This window comes from Oncorhynchus mykiss, chromosome 2 (assembly GCF_013265735.2).
Source record: "Oncorhynchus mykiss isolate Arlee chromosome 2, USDA_OmykA_1.1, whole genome shotgun sequence".
In the NCBI taxonomy this organism is placed as follows: domain Eukaryota; kingdom Metazoa; phylum Chordata; class Actinopteri; order Salmoniformes; family Salmonidae; genus Oncorhynchus; species Oncorhynchus mykiss.
The window spans coordinates 56770727-56789519 of record NC_048566.1 but is presented as its reverse complement, the minus strand read 5'-3'; the positions used below and the strand labels follow the sequence as shown (position 1 = coordinate 56789519).

The window sequence follows — 18793 nt, the reverse complement described above, 5'->3', positions numbered from 1 at the left end:
AGAGAGCGAGCTGCATTTCCTATTCCACTGTGACAAATACTCAGACCTAAGAGAATCTTTCCCAAAATGATCATTCACTACAAAGATTTTGAAACTATACAATCAAATCCAATATTTATCGAGTGAAAAGGCTAAATGTGCAGCTTTGGCCAAAACCTGAGGAGTTAGCCAGTGAAAAGTGCAACATCAATAATATTTCCCATTTGGTTTTGTTTAGGCTTTCACACCACGTCATGTTGAGACCGCTCTACTACTTGCATTGAATGTATTGTTATTTTCATTCATATCGTTGTTGTCGTTGCTGTTAATTGAAAACCCATTACCACAGCTGCTACTAGTTTTGAGACGCCTTATTGCCAATGGTCCCACCATTCTTTCGTTATAAGTCTACTTTGACAATGTCAGTCGTTTAACTTGCCATGTCAAGAAAGTCTACTGAAGTGAGAGAGCGAGATAGACAGAGGAGAGACAGAGATACATAGAGAGAGAGAGATGTCACTTACGACCCACTAATCATTTTGGATAGTGAAAAAGAAAAACTCCCCTCCCCTGACACCCATGTGGCAGTACTCTGCCAAACCACTAAACCCCCCCCCCTTACCCAAACGGGCACTACACTGCCACTCCACTAAATCGCTCTCCGCCCATCCAGTTGGCATTGGCCGGGTTCATACCACGGCCGTCCTCTGCCCGGTTTGGCATCAGTGTCATGCCACTGTGTGCCCCTTCTGATACTAGAGCCTGCTCATATCTTAATTAGCTCACGTCGCTATAAATAAAAAAAGGGACAACTCTCATGGGGGGAGTGTTTCCACCGCTGCACATTGTGACAGAGTGCTAGAATGTGTGTGTGTGTGTGTGTGTGCGAAAACATGTGGTTGTGTGTGTGGTGGATTGGAATGTTTGGTTGATAAGTGAAGGTGGGGGTGGTGGGGGGGGGGTCTGGATTAAAGAGTAATTGGTTAAAAATAAATTCAAGGAGCTTTGGAGGAGAAATTCTCCACATGGGGCCTCGTCCTTTTGTCTGCACACACACATACACACCTTAACGCAGAGAAATGAACAGATTAATAAGAGCGAGAAACAGGGAAAGAGTCGATGGCGGCCGAAAGAGATGAGACGGAGTAAAATGGGAGCAGGATGAAGATGAAGAGAGAGGGGAGAGAGAGAGAGAGAGAAATATGGAGGAAGAGGGTGAGAGAGCGGGGGAAGGAGTAAAAGTGATAGAGAGTACGTGAGCGAGAAGGGTTTAGACAGCAAGAGAGTGACGCAAGGAGAGATAGTGAAGGCGAGAGAAAAATGAAGAGCGAGACCTCGGGATACACATCAGATTAACCACTGATTAAACCTCTGGCTCCCTCATCAACTCGAGACATTCTGGTTCCAATCTCTTACATAACGCTCTCCCAACCCTCTCCTAACGTTAGGGCAACATTGAGAACCTGTTCACGTGTGGGACAGTGGCTAGGGATCAGGAGAGGCCGTGCCCCAAATGCCACCCTATTCTCGGAGTAGTGCACGACTTCTCCTGTATAGTTCACTACTTTTGACCACAAGTATAGTACTAAACAGGGCACAGAGTGCCATTTGGGACTCAACCATAGACTACCAGGGGTCTGGAACGATGAGCCCTCGTTGGCGTCGCCAAGATGTGGCAAGAACAAACACGGTGAGATTAAACCAAAGTAAAAAAGTGTAATGGGCGTGGTTTATCTCCAGGCTCGTTCGGCAAACCCATTCACTCACAAGGCCCAGCCAAGATCCCAGATTGTCGTCTAGTCTCGAGAAAGGCCCTTTTATGAAACTTTGACTATAAATAGCTTCCGTTGTGCTCCAATTGGCCTCTCTTCTAGCTCAGCCAATAGGACATGTGGATCTGATTTGAACACATCATCGTCATCATAATCATCATCCCAGTCTTGCTCTGTACTGAAAGTAGTCCATCTTGAAAACTTTACAGGCTTATGAAGTCATCAATCATCAAGTCTACACTTACAGCACTAAAATACCACGTCACATCTCCCCTAGAGCGCGCGCACACACACGCACACAACACCACACACACACAAAACCATCTCACCTTTATAGTAGAACAGACAGTAGTCAGCCAGCACAAACCACTTCCTCTTCCAAAGCCTCATTCCAGAGCCGTCCTGCAAAAGAAAGTGAGAGAGAAGTCAGGCCTACACTCTTTTATTGGCCCTGCGATGCCTGCCATCGCTTTTCAAACACACTTGCAGCCAGGGGAATGATGAAAGATAGAAGGGAAAAACGCACTTCAAAACAGATCATCACACACATGCGTGCGCACACGCCACACACTGTAATTAAGTGCTGCCTGTTTGAATATTGTCCCTGGTAGGAAGAGCGTGTGTTCATGTCCCCATTGTCATGAGGAGTTTGTTTGGGAGGAAACTCATTTGGTGTTTGAATAGCGTTCCGTCAGAAGTGAGTGTGTGCGCGTGAGTGTGTGTGTGTGTGTGTTGCGTGAGTGCCTGACAGTGAGAGAGAGAGAGAGAGAGAGAGAAAGAGCGCGAGCATGTCTTTCTGTGTGGGTGTTTTTGTGTTTCCACAGATAATGCGTGTCTGTCAGTTAAAGATAATTGCATTGTGCTTCTCTTTTCTCTTAGAGTTTTATAAAAATGTGACAGTGCTGGCTTTTCCCGAGTTCCAGCGAGGGCAAAGTCACATCCGTCTACCTGGCAGACAAACAGGGTTCAAAAGGTCAACCCTGGAGCTCATTAAGACACTGTGTGTATCCCAAATAGTACACACTATTTCTTATTTGGTGCCCTACATGTAACCAGCTCTAGTAAAAAGTAGTGCACTATATATGGAATAGGGTGTCATTTGGGACTGTGTACAAAAAAAAAACGTATACAATATGTTCCATACAACCAGCTACCAGTTTATCCAATCATGTTGTCCTACAGACACCTATCAACCAATGGGCTCTATCCTATGAGTCTCTGTGTGTCTCTACTAACCAATCGACAGTATCCTGTAGATTCCGCAGCCCTTCGTGTGTCAACCGATGAGCTTTGTAACCAGAGTTCCTGTCGACCAATCAACTGACAGCCATGTCTATCAGCTCCATTGGCTTGCTTGTCCCACTATCAGCCAATCAGTATTGTCCTACAGACACCTATCAACCAATGAGCTCTATCCTGTTTTTGAAAAGCAACCCAATGCATGTCCATGTGATGTGTCCATGTGATGTGTCTATGACCTCTGTTGCCATGTCAACCAATGCAAGTACTTCCCAAACCTCTCCTCAACCCTGATAGACAGTGTGTGTGTGTGTGTGTGTGTGTGTGCGTTCGCACGTTTCAAGTTTCATTAGTCGTATTAGGTGTGTGCGCCTTTGTACGTGTAGGTATGCATACGTGTGCACGTGAATGTGTGTGCTTACCTGTTTGTAGAGCCATCCTCTCACCACCACGGGGACATTGGGGTTCCTCTTGATGGACTGCTCTCGCTTCCCAAAACTGTGCACCCTCCCACTGGACCTGGAACCCTATAGGACACACACACATCCAGCATACTGGTTAGTTATTTCAACTTTGACCTCACCAGCCCTGACAATTTAGCTTGTACTGTTCCATCCTCCATTTCAAAGTCATACTTGAAAAGGGGACACAGATCGATCGATTTCATTGACTAGACAACTAAAAGCGCAGGCGGCCATGACAGCACACGGCGGTCTCTTGTCGGCGAGTTGGAATACTTAGCATGATACAAAAGAAGAAATGCCGTTTGCTCGTAAAGTTCTTTAAAAAAATAAATATATATATATTTTTTAAGTTTCACGTCACACATTTTACAGTATGTTCTGATTGGTTGACCCAATCCAATTAAGTAGAATTTTTAAGCAAGCTCAAAATCTATTTGTGACAATAGTTTACCATAAGCCAAACTCTCACCCACACAAATAACAAGAGAAGAAGAAAAGTACTCCCATGAGTTTTAAAGCAATACACCTCGGGAGGAACCATTGAGGGGGTGGAGGGGTGGGTGAGCCCACTGCTCTTCTGACTAACCAGGAGGTGATGAAAGTTCAACTAGGTCTGACATGGCCGTTCGGGCCCATTGCCTGCTGGTAATGGTCTACAGCGGTAGTGATCGTGACCATATAGTTACAGCTGACGAGGTTATAGAGGTAGCCTATAAACGATCAAAATAAAGAAAGTCACACACGCCATGTGTAATCTCCCAGCAATTTAATTGTTATTTACCAACGTTTCGGCATCACTGTGTCTTCCTCGGGGTCTGACCCTTGATAGTTTATTGGCCGTTAGTCAGCACCTCCACACAAACTCTTTTCTGGGTGTGCGCCAGCTCACGTTTTTCTAAATATGTTATAGAGGTAGCCGTCAACAGGACAGCTTGTGGAGGCTGAATGATGCCCTCCGGGTTGTGTGTGTCTGTGTGATCCCCTCCTTGGGTGAAGATCGATTCGTCGGCCATTAGTGAGACACAGCTGCTGGGTAAGGGCCATGAATCAACCACGCATGCGCCGCACACGAGTGCAAGGTTGACACTACCAACATACAGACACAATACATTCATGGAAACACGCAGACACGTATGCACACAGATCACATACACACACCACACGCTAGGAATGTCTCTGACTAAAAATGTAAAAAATCTATTCTTTCGACCAATCAACGGGTTGAAATGTTTAAAAAACGTATTTTTCCATGAATAGACAGACACACGCTTGATTGAAATGCATTCCAGGTGACTACCTCGTGAAGCTGGTTGAGAGAATGCCAAGGGTGAGCAACGCTGTCATCAAGGCAAAGGGTGGCTACTTTGAAGAATCTCAAAGAAAAAAAGCGATTGATTTGTTTAACACTTTTTTGGTTACGACATGATTCCATATGTGTTATTTCACAGTTTGGACGTCTTCACTATTATTCTATAATGTAGAAAATAGTAAAAATATAGAAAAACCCTTGAATGAGTCAGTGTCCAAACTTTTGACTGGTAGTGTATGTGGATGATTTATAGAGCCAGGCACATTTAATAGTTAGGCGATTGAAAATAGACCTAATTTCCTCTCTCCTCAATTTTCTTAGACAATTAGGCTAAGGCAAGGGCTGTTTCCTTGTCTCTGCTGTTGCTGCCTTCACTGCATTGCTCTCGACCCCAACACGCTGGTTAACTTTGCTATTTTGCACATAGCAACATAGGGAAAGGCGCCATATTCTACGGCACGCTGAAGATCGTTTCAGAACCGCGGACAGCAACCGTATCCATCGCAGGAGAAAGCGCATTTGTTATAAAGTAATATTAGATATACTAGTGTTGTACCATTATTTTTTGGGGTAAACATATCCATATACAATTTCAGTATCACGTCTGTGCCATCCCCTTGACCTCCGCAATGGATTAGTCCACTGGACACAGGTGCGAATCAGACAGCCGTCTTGTGCGCCATGAAAGAAAAAAAAACTAAAATAGTGACCGCTCGACTAAAGAGATCTCGGTCGACCCTATCACACGCACCAGCCACAAGTCATACATACAGCACATACAAACACAGACAGACGGACAGCAATTCACAAGCTTAAAGTTCCTCAAATGCATTCACATACACACACACCGAAGCATTAATGGAATGTGCCACATTCAAATATAGTCTGGGTCCATCTGTTGATGGGGTGGGCGTGATTTACCTCAGTGGAGCTGTATATGCATGCATCCCTATGACCTGAATTATAACCTATCATTTATGCAACATGGACCGGATACCACATGTGCGTGTCGGGGGGGTGGGATGGCCGTCATTGACCGACACCTCTGACGTCATGTGGTCGCTCTCTCCGTCCCCTCGCTGAACTGCAACACTCGTCATTCCAGTACCTTAATTGCAGCGTTAAACGAGCCTATCAACATCACAAAGAAAAGCCTCACTCAACTCCCCTGGCATGTCAGTGATGTGACGTGAGGCAAGCCGTGTGTGTGTGTGTGTGTGTGTGTGTGTGTGTGTGTGTGTGTGTGTGTGTGTGTGTGTGTGTGTGTGTATATACATAGAGTACACTACAGGCCGTGATGTATCCTGTACCCTACACACGCACACACACACCACCACCCACACACACACCACCTCCCACACACACACACACCACCTCCCACACACACACACACCACCTCCCTCCCACACGCACACACACCACCTCCCTCCCACACGCACACACACACACACACCACCTCCCACACACACACCACCTCCCACACACACACCACCTCCCACACACCACCTCCCACACACACACCACCTCCCACACACCACCTCCCACACACCACCTCCCACACACCACCTCCCACACACCACCTCCCACACACCACCTCCCACACACCACCTCCCACACACCACCTCCCATCATTTCTATCCCAAACCTGAGCAGGGAGTTACGGCTGAGGGGTTTGGTTTAACTGGCGGGGTGTGACGGCTACAAGTGCTTTAGTGACGTTGTCGGAAGCTCGGGGGCGCTGGCGCTACAGCTCTACAGCTGGTGGGAAGAAGAAAAAAAATGTCTAATTACACGATTATAAGAACCACTGCTGACCAAGCGTGGAAGGTAGACACTAAACGCCAGAAGAGCTGTCACAACAGACTCCCTTGTCTACGTAGTTTAATATAGTCTATTTTAAGGCCGGGTAAACTCGTGGAAATATGGGAGTGATATTAGCGCCAACAGAAATGTAACTGTATATCACACCATACAATAGGGTCTCTAATGTAAGATTCAGCTTTTGTCAGTGAAAGGCTATAGACAGCACAGTCGGAAAGTATTCAGACTCCTTCACTTTTTCCACATTTTGTTATGTTACAGCCTTATTCTAAAATGTATATTTAAAAAAAAATCCCCCTCAATCTACACACAATACCCCATAGCGACAAAGCAAAAACTGGGTTTCAATTTTTAAAATACATTTATGGAAAAGAAAAAGAGAAAAAAACTTTACTCGCTACTTTGTTGAAGCTCCTTTGGCAGTGATTACAGCCTCGAGTTGTCTTGGGTATGACGCTACAAGCTTGGCACACCTGTATTTGGGGAGTTTCTCCCATTCGTCTCTGCAGATCCTCCCAAGCTCTTTCAGGTTGGATGGGGAGCGTCGCTGCACAGCTACTTTCAGGTCTCTCCAGAAGAGGTTGGATCGGGTTCAAAAGTCCGGGCTCTGCCTGGGCCACTCAAGGACATTCAGAGACTTGTCCCGAAGCCACTCTTGTGTGGTCTTTGCTTAGGGCTTGTGCTTTGGGCTGTTGTCCTGTTGGAAGGTGAACCTTTGTCCCAGTGAGGTCCTGAGCACTCTGCAGCGAGTTTTCATCAAGGATCTCTCTGTACTTTGCTCTGTTTATCTTTCCCTCGATCCTGACTAGTCACCCAGTCCCTGCCACTGAAAAACAACCCCACCGCATGATGCTGCCACCACCATGCTTCACTGTAGGGATGGTGCCATGTTTCCTCCAGACGTGACTCTTGGCATTCAGGCCAAAGGGTTCAATCTTGGTTTCATCAGACCAGAGAATCTTGTTTCTCATGGTCTGCGATGCAAGTCCTTTAGGTGCCTTTTGGTAAACTCCAAGCGGGCTTTCATGTGCCTTTTACTGAGGAGTGGCTTCCGTCTGGCCACTCTACCATAAAGGCCTGATTTGTGGAGTGCTGTAGAGATAGTTGTCCTTCTAGAAGATTATCCCATCTCCACAGAGGAACTCTGGAGCTCTGTCAGATTGACCATTGGGTTCTTGGTCACCTCCTTGACCAAGGCCCTTCTCCCTCGATTGCAGTTTGGCAAGGTCTTCAGCCCTAGAAAGGGTCTTGGTGGTTCCAAACTTCTTCCATTTAAGAATGAAGGAGACCACTTGGGGACAGTCAATGCCGGGGACAGTCAATGTTGGAGAAATGTTTTGGTACCATTCCTCAGATCTGTGCCTCGACACAATCCTGTCTCGGAGCTCTACTGACAATTCCTTCGACCTCATGGCTTGGTGTTTTCTTCTGACATGCACTGTCAACAGGATGCACCCGAGCTCAATTTCGAGTCTCATAGCAAAGGGTCTGAATACGTATGTAAAGAAGGTATTTCTGTTTTAATACATTTGCAAAAATGTCTGAAAACCTGTATTCACTACGTCATTATGGGGTATTGTGTGTAAATTAATGAGATTTTTTATTTAAAAAATACATTTTTTAGAATAAGGCTGTAACGTAACAAAATGGGGGGGAAAGGAAGGGGTCTGAATAGTTTTCCCAATGCACTGTACACGCTACATACTCTTTACAGTCCGTTTCAGTATGTATTTGTCTGCAATTAACTATGTGGTGACAATACCTTCACACTGCCTTGAAGAGTTTAAAGAGAAGACATCTCTTTGACAAAGACTTCACATAAGGCAACAGAATCTGGGAACCGTCTGGCACAGACATATTGGTGCTTATTTTCAGGAATGCCGACGAAACAAAAGTAATGAATACCTGTTCTGGCTCACCAATTTTTATCCTTTTTTTTTATGTCGTAACAGCACACACACACAGAGGAAAAGCATGACTCATGCTTCTGGAAAGCGATGCAGCGGTTTAGTGCTGATGTTCATCAGTAAAGCAAAGGATATTGCTTGATCCCTTATGGAGGGAGGGGGTGGGGAATGGGTGGGATCACCTGGGTTGCATCCCAAACGGCACCCTGTCCTCTACATAGTGCACTACTTTTTGTACTGCACAATAAAGGGAAAAGGGTTGCGGTGTCAAAAAGCTGTGGTCTCTCGTCATGGTAACTGATGAGCCCCAGTGTGATGGATGCCCGATCCTCTCCCTGTGTGCCACATTCAATCAGAGTCTGGGTCCACCTGTTGATGGGGTGGACATGATTTACCTCTGTTTAGTGATGTGTGTGTGCCTAAGAAAGAGAAGCAGTGTGTGTGTCTGTGTGTGTGCTCTCCCATCCTCTGCCAGAGAGAGTGAGATAAGGAGCAAAAGAGAGAGAGCGAGACAGAGCAAGAGAAAGGAATGAGAGAGAGCTCATTTCATGCTAAGGCTACAGTAGCCTGTTCTCTTGGCTTTACGCAAAAAGCCTTAAAAAGGTACATGGGGAAGTAATTCCACTAAGACCAGTCTTCAAAGTGAAAGTTAGGGAGTTCATCGCCTTTCAAGTTATAAATGGGGCGGGGGGGTGAGCATCAGGTGTATACCACCTGCGGCTTGAAATCTGCCGGGGTCACAGTAGAGTATCCCACCTGCGGCTTGACTGTTCTGCCGGGGTCACAGTAGAGCCTGGAGAGAAGGCCCCGAGCTTGTTATGTTGAGCCACACACACACACACACACACAACTTGTCATTCGCCATACACCTGACACGCAAACGGGCACAAATTTTACACTTGACACACACAAAACGCACAAACACACACGCTCTTGCCCTGTCACATTCACCCTCAACCTGCACAATTCCATAAACACACAGGCGCAGTCTAATTCCGTCAGATCCACACGTCTAACTTTCCCCCCTCTGGAGTCTGCGACATTAATTAAACCAGCCTCCTACGGGCAGACAGAAGCCCCCCCCTCCTCTCCACTCAAACCCCCTGTCCACTGTCTGGTGGCTTTTAATGGGGTCTTGGTCAAAGGTGTGTGAGAGAAGCCCACTGAGCCATTCATCCTCACCTAATGCCCGTCGTTAATTACTTTTCCCTATATACAGTCCCTGACCGATAAATCGGTTGACCAATATTGTCGGCAGATATTACCCATTCACAGAAATATTTGCATCGGTCTTTATTCCAGGGATAAAAGAGACGATATTATATAGTGTCGGTCAAAAGTTTGGACACACTTACTCGGTCAAGGGTTTTTCTGCATTTTGACTATTTTCTACATTGTAGAATAATAGCGAAGACATCAAAACTATGAAATAACACATATGGAATCTTATAATAACCAAAAAAAGTGTTAAACAAATCAAAATATATTTAAGATTCTTCAAAGTAGCCACCCTTTGCCTTGACAGCTTTGCACACTCTTGGCATTCTCTCAACCAGCTTCGTCACCTGGAATGCATTCAATTAACAGGTGTGCCTTGCTAAAAATGTATTTGTGGAATCTTTCCTTCTTAATGTGTTTGAGCCAATCAGTTGTGTTGTGACAAGGTAGGGGTGGTATACAGAAGATAGCCCTATTTGGTAAAGGACCAAGTCCATATTATGGCAAGAACAGCTCAAATAAGCAAAGAGAAAAAACAGACCATCATTACTTTAAGACATGAAGGTCAGTTAATATGTAAAATTTCAAGAACTTTGAAAGTTTCTTCAAGTGCAGTCACAAAAACCATCAAGCGCTATGATGAAACTTGCTCTCATGAGGACCGCCACTGGAAAGGAAGACCCAGGGTTACCTCTGCTGCAGAGGATATGTTCATTTGAGTTAACAGCCTCAGAAATTGCAGCCCAGATAAATGCTTCACAGAGTTCAAGTAACAGACACATCTCAACATCAACTGTTCAGAGGAGACTGCGTGAATTAAGCCTTCATGGTCGAATTGCTGCAAAGAAACTACTACTAAAAGACACCAATAAGAACAAGAGACTTGCCAAGAAACACGAGCAATGGACATTACACAGGTGGAAATCTGTCCTTTGGTCTGGAGTCCAAATTTGAGATTTTTGGTTCCAACTGCCGTGTCTTTATGAGACGAAGAGTAGGTGAACGGATGATCTCCGCATGTGTGGTTCCTACCGTGAAGCATGGAGGAGGAGGTGTTCTGGTGACACTGTCGGTGATTTATTTAGAATTGAAGGCACAATTAACCAGCATGGCTACAACAGCATTCTGCAGCAAAATGCCACCCCATTTGGTTTGCGCACCTCCAGGCTGTGTAAGGGCTATTTGACCAAGAAGGGAAGTGATGGAGTGCTGCATCAGATGACCTGGCCTCCACAAATCACCAAACCTCAACCTAATTGAGATGGTTTGGGATGAGTTGGACCGCAGAGTGAAGGAAAAGCAGCAAACAAGTGCTCAGCATATGTGGGAACTCCTTGAGGACGGTTGGAAAAAGCATTCCAGGTGAAGCTGGTTGAGAGAATGCCAAGCGTGTGCAAATATGTCAAGGCAAAGGGTGGCGACTTTGAAGAATCTAAAATATATTTTGATTTGTTTAACACTTTTTTTTTACTACATGATTCCCATTAGTGTTATTTCTTAGCTGTGATGTCTTCTTAATGATTCTACAATGTAGAAAATAGTTTTTTTTTAAAGAAAGAAAAAAAAGAAGATAAACACTGGATAGAGTAGGTGTGTTCAAACTTTTGACTGGTACTGTACATAGAATAAACAAATGCGTATGCTCATTTGCGGTCATTAAAAAAAAAAGTTCAATGGGTTTCCTCTACGAGCTGCTGGTTGAACTCAGCCCTAGGTCACAACGTGAGAGAGAGCAGGCATTGGGGTTTGATGGTGAGTAGCTTGCCACAGCCAGCTCATTTCTATCCACCGCCATACAGTAGATACACATTTTTAAGTTGCACCTAAAAAGTTGTTTAAGTTGTACCTAAAAAGGTAAACTAAACTAGTTTTACTGCCATAGTTAGAGGATATACAGTTGAAGTCTGAAGTTTACATACACCTTAGCCAAATACATTTAAACTCAGTTTTTCACAATTCCTGACATTTAATCCTAGTAAAAATGTCTGTCTTAGGTCAGTTAGGATCACCACTTTATTTTAAGAGACTCCGTTCGTTATTGTGCAGTGCCAGTCAAGTTCAAATAGACTAAAACATCCATTGTCTGTCACGTCACGATGTCGTCACCATCATCAAAGGCAGTCAATCTTCGTCGATAGACAATGCTATCGTAATACACAGTGGGGCAAAAAAGTATTTAGTCAGCCACCAATTGTGCAAGTTCTCCCACTTAAAACGATGAGAGAGGCCTGTAATTTTCATCATAGGTACACTTCAACTATGACAGACAAAATGAGGGAAAAAAATCCAGAAAATCACATTGTAGGATTGTTTATGAATTTATTTGCAAATTATGGTGGAAAATAAGTATTTGGTCACCTACAAACAAGCAAGATTTCTGCCTCTCACAGACCTGTAACTTCTTCTTTAAGAGGCTCCTCTGTCCTCCACTCGTTACCTGTATTAATGGCACCTGTTTGAACTTGTTATCAGTATAAAAGACACCTGTCCACAACCTCAAACAGTCACACTCCAAACTCCACTATGGCCAAGACCAAAGAGCTGTCAAAGGACACCAGAAACAAAATTGTAGACCTGCACCAGGCTGGGAAGACTGAAATCTGCAATAGGTAAGCAGCTTGGTTTGATGAAATCAACTGTGGGAGCAATTATTAGGAAATGGAAGACATACAAGACCACTGATAATGTCCCTCGATCTGGGGCTCCACGCAAGATCTCACCCCGTGGGGTCAAAATGATCACAAGAACGGTGAGCAAAAATCCCAGAACCACACGAGGGGATCTAGTGAATGACCTGCAGAGAGCTGGGACCAAAGTAACAAAGCCTACCATCAGTAACACACTACGCCGCCAGGGACTCAAATCCTGCAGTGCCAGACGTGTCCCCCTGTTTAAGCCAGTACATGTCCAGGCCCGTCTAAAGTTTGCTAGAGAGCATTTGGATGATCCAGAAGAAGATTGGGAGAATGTCATATGGTCAGATGAAACCAAAATATAACTTTTTGGTCAAAACTCAACTCGTCGTGTTTGGAAGACAAAGAATGCTGAGTTGCATCCAAAGAACACCATACCTACTGTGAAGCATGGGGGTGGAAACATCATGCTTTGGGGCTGTTTTTCTGCAAAGGGACCAGGACGACTGATCCGTGTAAAGGAAAGAATGAATGGGGCCATGTATCGTGAGATTTTGAGTGAAAACCTCCTTCCATCAGCAAGGGCATTGAAGATGAAATGTGGCTGGGTCTTTCAGCATGACAATGATCCCAAACACAACGCCCAGGCAACAAAGGAGTGGCTTCGTAAGGAGTGGCCTAGCCAGTCTCCAAATCTCAACCCCATAGAAATTATTTGGAGGGAGTTGAAAGTCCGTGTTGCCCAGCAACAGCCCCAAAACGTCACTGCTATAGAGGAGATCTGCATGGAGGAATGGGCCAAAATACCAGCAACAGTGTGTGAAAACCTTGTGAAGACTTTTTGACCTCTGTCATTGCCAACAAAGAGTATATAACAAAGTATTGAGATAAACTTTTATTATTGACCAAATACTTATTTTCCACCATAATTTGCAAAAAAAATTCATTAATAATCCTACAATGTGATTTTCTGGATTTTTTTTCTCATTTTGTCTGTCATAGTTGAAGTGTACCTATGATGAAAATTACAGGCCTCTCTCATCTTTTTAAGTGGGAGAACTTACACAATTGGTGTCTGACTAAATACTTTTTGCCCCACTGTATAAGGGATACACATGGTATACATCGTCCAGCGAAATGCTTACGGGTTCCTTCTTGACAATGCTACAATAAGAAATAATTAAAAACAAGTAAATGACTCAGTAGAATACATTTTTTTTAGCATAGGTATAATACAGGAAGGCCAGGATCGAAACAGAAACGCTCCATATCGTTTGCGCTTCAAAAAGATAACGTCATCTCAAAACGGCATGTCAAATTGAAGAGGTTTGGGAGAGAATAAATCATCAAGGATTTGGGACTGACCTTTGACCCCGAGGTGGTGTCCACGGTGGAGTTGGTGACGGCGGTGGAAGCCTCGCTGATGGTGCTGGAGGGCCTCAAGTCGGCTTGCTGGGGGTTTGACATGCGGCCGCCGGGCCTGGTGAGAAACAGAGACAGCAGCACAGGGTCACACAGAGCAGACATGACCGGGTGTGTGTGTGTATTAAGACAACTTGAGGGAGAGACAAACTGTTTGTGTGTGTGTGTAGGTGTGTGTTTGTGTACACAGAGTGTCATTGAGACACCCGGTAGAGGATGCGACTCCACCCACACACACACACACACACGACTCCGTAGACTGAACACACACCCTGGAGGCCAAGGACAGAATGGTGTTCTGTGGAGATGTCTGAACTTTCACCGGAACAGCTCTTTCAAGCCTCAGGGCCCATGTTCCTAACGTGTGTTGATATCTAGGATCAGTTTATCCTTTTAGGTCATAATGAATAGGATTACATGGACAGGAGGGGACCTGATCTTAAAAAATCAGCACTCCTCCTCTGAGACGCTTATTGAACACAGGCCCAGGTTAGCAATCCTTGCACTCGATATCAATAAGTATATGGGCATGACTAATAATGTATCGTGTTTACTAAAAGTCAGAGCACAGGTTGACTTCATCAGAAAGAAATCCATCTAAAAGGCTCTTCATTGTCCACTGACAGGAGTCCTTTAATCTTAAATCTAATTTCCACCCTCCGCCTCGTCCGCTAGGTTCGCTGAAACAAAAATAAGCAATATCGAGCGTCCGCTCCAATCTGCACATGTGCCCACGGACTCCGAAATCACTGCATCCACAGGACACAATTCACGGGAGGTGAATTGTGTTCTGTGGATGCAGTGATTTCGGAGGCAAATGCGAACCCCTGTGTGGACAGGAGTGGAAGTTCAATTGAAGTCGAAAGTATAAATTGCCGCTCCCAACACAAAAGGTTACCCACGGGGCAGTGCAATTCATCAAACTCAACAATTCATCAAACTCTATATAAATAATATTACTACACAGACATGTAACGTTAGCTAGCGAGCCAGACAACTAACACTTTAACTTGAAATGAAAACAACTGTGACAAAATTTAAAATGAGTAATATCTGAAAAAGGTAGCTAGCTAGATTATCTTACCCGTATACATGGATGCACGCTTCTCCCTCTCTGTCACGGATGCCATGGTTGCCCTTAGTTTTAAGATGCAATCCGGAGACAGGTGTATTATACAACAGCCTTCTGTGTGTTCTCTTTTCGACTCCCTCTGCATTTTGCGATCAAACGCCAGAATCTTCTCCATCTCCTTAGCTATCCTAGTCTAATTCCACTGATTTCAAAACTCGGTCCCCCAGAAAGTGGAACACTTCTGCAGTTCTACGACATAATATCTTTCAAAAAAAGCAGCATTAGAAAGGATTACCTACCACATACTGACCAGCTCATGTTACAAACAGACACACAGACACTCCTCTGGGGTTTCTCTCACAGGATATGGATAGAGCGAACTCATCTGTCAGGAAGTGATGCGATGTTGTGGGCGGCTAGCCAACTAGGCCATCACCTGAGAGAAATCATCACCTCTTCCCACAATGCACTGCGCTCTGGGCCCCTTTCCACAAAGCGTCTTTGAGTAAGAGTGCTGATCTTGAATCGGTCCATACAATCTTATTCATTATGACCTAAAAGACAAAACTATTATAGCTTAGCCTTAAGATCAGTGGTATTCAAATACAATTGTATTATTTTTTATTTTGATAAGAGATTAAAATGCAATGAATTGAAAATTGTGTTATTTAAAAATCTGAATGTACCCATTTTAAGGTTGTGTCATTAGATTTGAGGTGGGGTTGGGTGGGGTCGCCAGTAATTCTTGGAGGGAAAAAATGGCGACACCAGAAATTCTGGCAGGAAGAAAATGGGGCCCCCGCTAAAACAGTTTGAATACCACTGCCTTAGATGAACTATCAGCAAAACCTTTGAAGCTACTAAAACGAGAGGATAAGTGTTAAAAACTAAAGGCTCAGTCTGAAATGTGTGACTGAAATGGAGGCAAAACAAATCACATCAAATGAAAATACGACTTCATTATCCGATGGAAAACAGAAACTAATATAAATCACTGAAACAAAACCTACAAATGCACAAGGAGACCCACAAAACCCTTCTTGTCCATAAACACAAGAAACAAATAGTCAAATCTTTCCATCTGCACACACAGAATTCCTCATCGCTTCGCTGTATAGAAACCTTGTAACGCAGATCTGACTCAGACATTTACTTTGTCGTCATGAGAGGGGAAGAAAACACTTACGGGGTGCATCCCCAACGGCACCCTAGTGCACTACTTTTGAGCAGAGCCCTAACCTTTACCCTAACCCTATGGGCTCTGGTCAAGAGTAGTGCCATGGGGAGTAGGGCGCCATTTGGGACACAGGCCAAGGACTGGCACTTACGAAGGGCCATTCTGCCAGGCAATCTAGGCAGCGACAGCCAGCTTTTCAGCACATTGGTTATTATCATCACTCTGGGCCTCCTGAGAGTTGTCACCCTGGAATAAAGGGCCTTGAAGGGGATGTTCTTTCCCACAAGTTGTAACTTATTTTCAACTTCCCTAAGGTGTTGCCATTTCCTCCAAAACCTTTTTTTTTTATTCGTTAGCTGGTTATTTAGCAAAAGTCCAGAATAGCTAGTAGGAAACGACAGTAACCAGGGTGCAATTTCAAATAAAGAAAATGATAACCAGATAGAAAAGGACCTGGGCTTTGGCTCTTATTGCCGCCTCCCTTCAGGGCCAGACTGACGTGCAGCAGGGAGAAAAGCACTGTGGTCACGTTTGTAGTGTAGTGTAGTGTAGTGCACCCAAACAGGGGACGTCATTAGGACAGACAGTGGCAATGTTTTTTTCATGTTCTGGTGTGTTTGGGGGACCTGATATAGATATTGTACAGAGCAGTTTAGGGGAAGGTATAGAAGGAACATCACATTAAAAGGAGACAATGATCGGCTTCAAAATGCCTCTTTGGTTCTGGAGTATTACAATATCGCCACATAAAAAAAGTCATCCCACGACCCCATTCCTGACCTATCCAGAGAGCAAGTGTGTGTATAAATACTCAGCGTGAGGCCTTGTGGAGGTGGAAACACGCTCTCTGCTCTCCCTCCCCATTCCCTGTCTGCCTGTGGTCCAGGTGTTTGAAATCCACCCTGTCGCTGCCATGGCGACAGTCAACAAAAGCATTGCCCTGCCCGGCGGGTCAGCGATCCCTCTTGTGAGCGAGTCATCACATTGCTAGCGTAGCTTTGCCCATCATCACCAGATACCATAGCAATGAGGAGAGAGAGAGAGAGAGAGAGAGGTTAAGAATCTGCAAATAACTGTTTGAGATACAGAGAGAGGGGCAATAGACTGATTGAAAGAGAAGAAGTTGCAGACAGACGGACAAGCAGGTAGGCAGGCAGGCAGGCAGACAGACAGACCTGACACGGACGCGAGACGCCAATCCAGCCTGATATAAAAATAAGAGGCAAAAACGTGTGGCCTCTTATAAAGTGTGAAGCCTAGACACTTTAGCCACTGCTGGGTCTGAGAGGCCCAGCCAGTCTCCCTTTAGATGCCAGTCTCCCCAAGGCAATATTATAAGACCTTAGATGAGGTTTCAACTTGGCTTTGATGGTGATCTGTTAGGTGGTGCCTCTATCAAAAGCAGTGCTGGAACAAGGATATATGATCTAAAGACTATACCAGGGGTCTGAGCCCGGAGGTCAAGATCCCTGCTGCTTTTCTGTTCTTCTACCTGATGATTAATTGCACACACCTGGCATCCCAGGTCTAAATCAGTCCTTGATTAGAGGGGAGGAATTCAAAATCAGCGGTGGAACTGACTTCGAGGTCCAGATTTGAATGTCTTATATGAAGTAATTTGCACTTCATCAGTAGTCTCCACATCATATTGAACTAAGCCTAAAATGTTGTGGGTCTGTGCTGTCATCTTTTACACTCAGTTTGTTAGTACCGAGTCGGACCCCCCTTTGCCTCCAGAACAGCCTGAATTACTCGGGGCAAGGAAACGTTGCTCAATTGGTATCAAGGAACCTAACGTGTGCCAGGAAAACATTCCCCACACCATTACACCACCGCCACCAGCCTGTACTGTTGACATCAAGCAGGACGGGTCCATGGACTCATGCTGCTTACACCCTGACTGCCCTCAGCATGACGCAACAGGAACTGGGATTCGTCGAACCAGGCAATGTTTTTCCACTCCTCAATGTTTCTAGTTGATAGGAGTGGAACCCGGTGTGGTCGTTTGCTGCAATAGCCCATACGTGTTCAAAGACCAATGAGTTGGACGTTCCGAGATGCTGTTCAGCACACCACTGTTGTACTGCGCCATTGTTTGCGGCCCACCTATTAGCTTGCCTGATTCTTCCCATTCTCCTTCGACCTTTCATCAATGAGCTGTTTCCTCCCACAGGACTGCCGCTGACTGGATGTTTAGTTTGTCGCACCAGTCTCGGTAAATGCTACACTGTCGTGCATGAAAAGCCCAGTAGGTCGGCCGTTTCTGAGACACTGGGACCGGCGCCTGGCACCGACGATCATACCCCGCTCAAAGTTGCTAAGGTCACTCGTTTTGCCCATTCTCACATTCAATCAAACAGTCCCTGAATGCCTCAATGTAGATCTGCTGGCTTTATATGCTGGAGCAAGATACGGCCACAGTCATATCTTAAATAGCTACTATTTTTATTTCTCAAATGGTCATTGAAGCTCGCCTCCCATTCGTCATTCAAGTGCATAGGCAACGGTAGGGAAGGAAACCAGCATTTCTCTCCTGTTCTATTGGTTTTCATATCAACTTTCTTTCGTTGTCCAGAAGCCAAAGGAACAGTCCTGGTCATATTAGCAACCCATCCTAGTGGTTGCATCTTTAGAGTTCCCCTCTAACAGAGATGTTCATCTCTGTCACCTGCTATCAGGTGCTCTGTTTAGAATGGTGTTTCCCCGGGAATTATATTTTAGCAAATGTTGGAAAATGTGGTTTTATTGGCTGCTTCATTACATGAGTTGCATGTTCTGTT

At 44.9% G+C, this 18793-nt stretch overlaps 1 protein-coding gene across 21 annotated transcripts in view; it reads right to left on the bottom strand.

Moving 5' to 3' along the window:
• Positions 1 to 18793, bottom strand: part of LOC110492194 (pleckstrin homology domain-containing family A member 7) — a 155479-nt gene that overhangs the window by 45667 nt on the left and 91019 nt on the right. For all 21 annotated transcript variants that reach the window (XM_036951093.1, XM_036951074.1, XM_021566298.2 and 18 more), the window contains 3 exons: positions 13708 to 13822; positions 3413 to 3517; positions 2081 to 2153 (listed from right to left, as the gene is read on the bottom strand). In XM_036951093.1, the coding sequence (XP_036806988.1) occupies positions 2081 to 2153; positions 3413 to 3517; positions 13708 to 13822 (293 nt within the window). The remainder of the gene's footprint in view (positions 1 to 2080; positions 2154 to 3412; positions 3518 to 13707; positions 13823 to 18793) is intronic.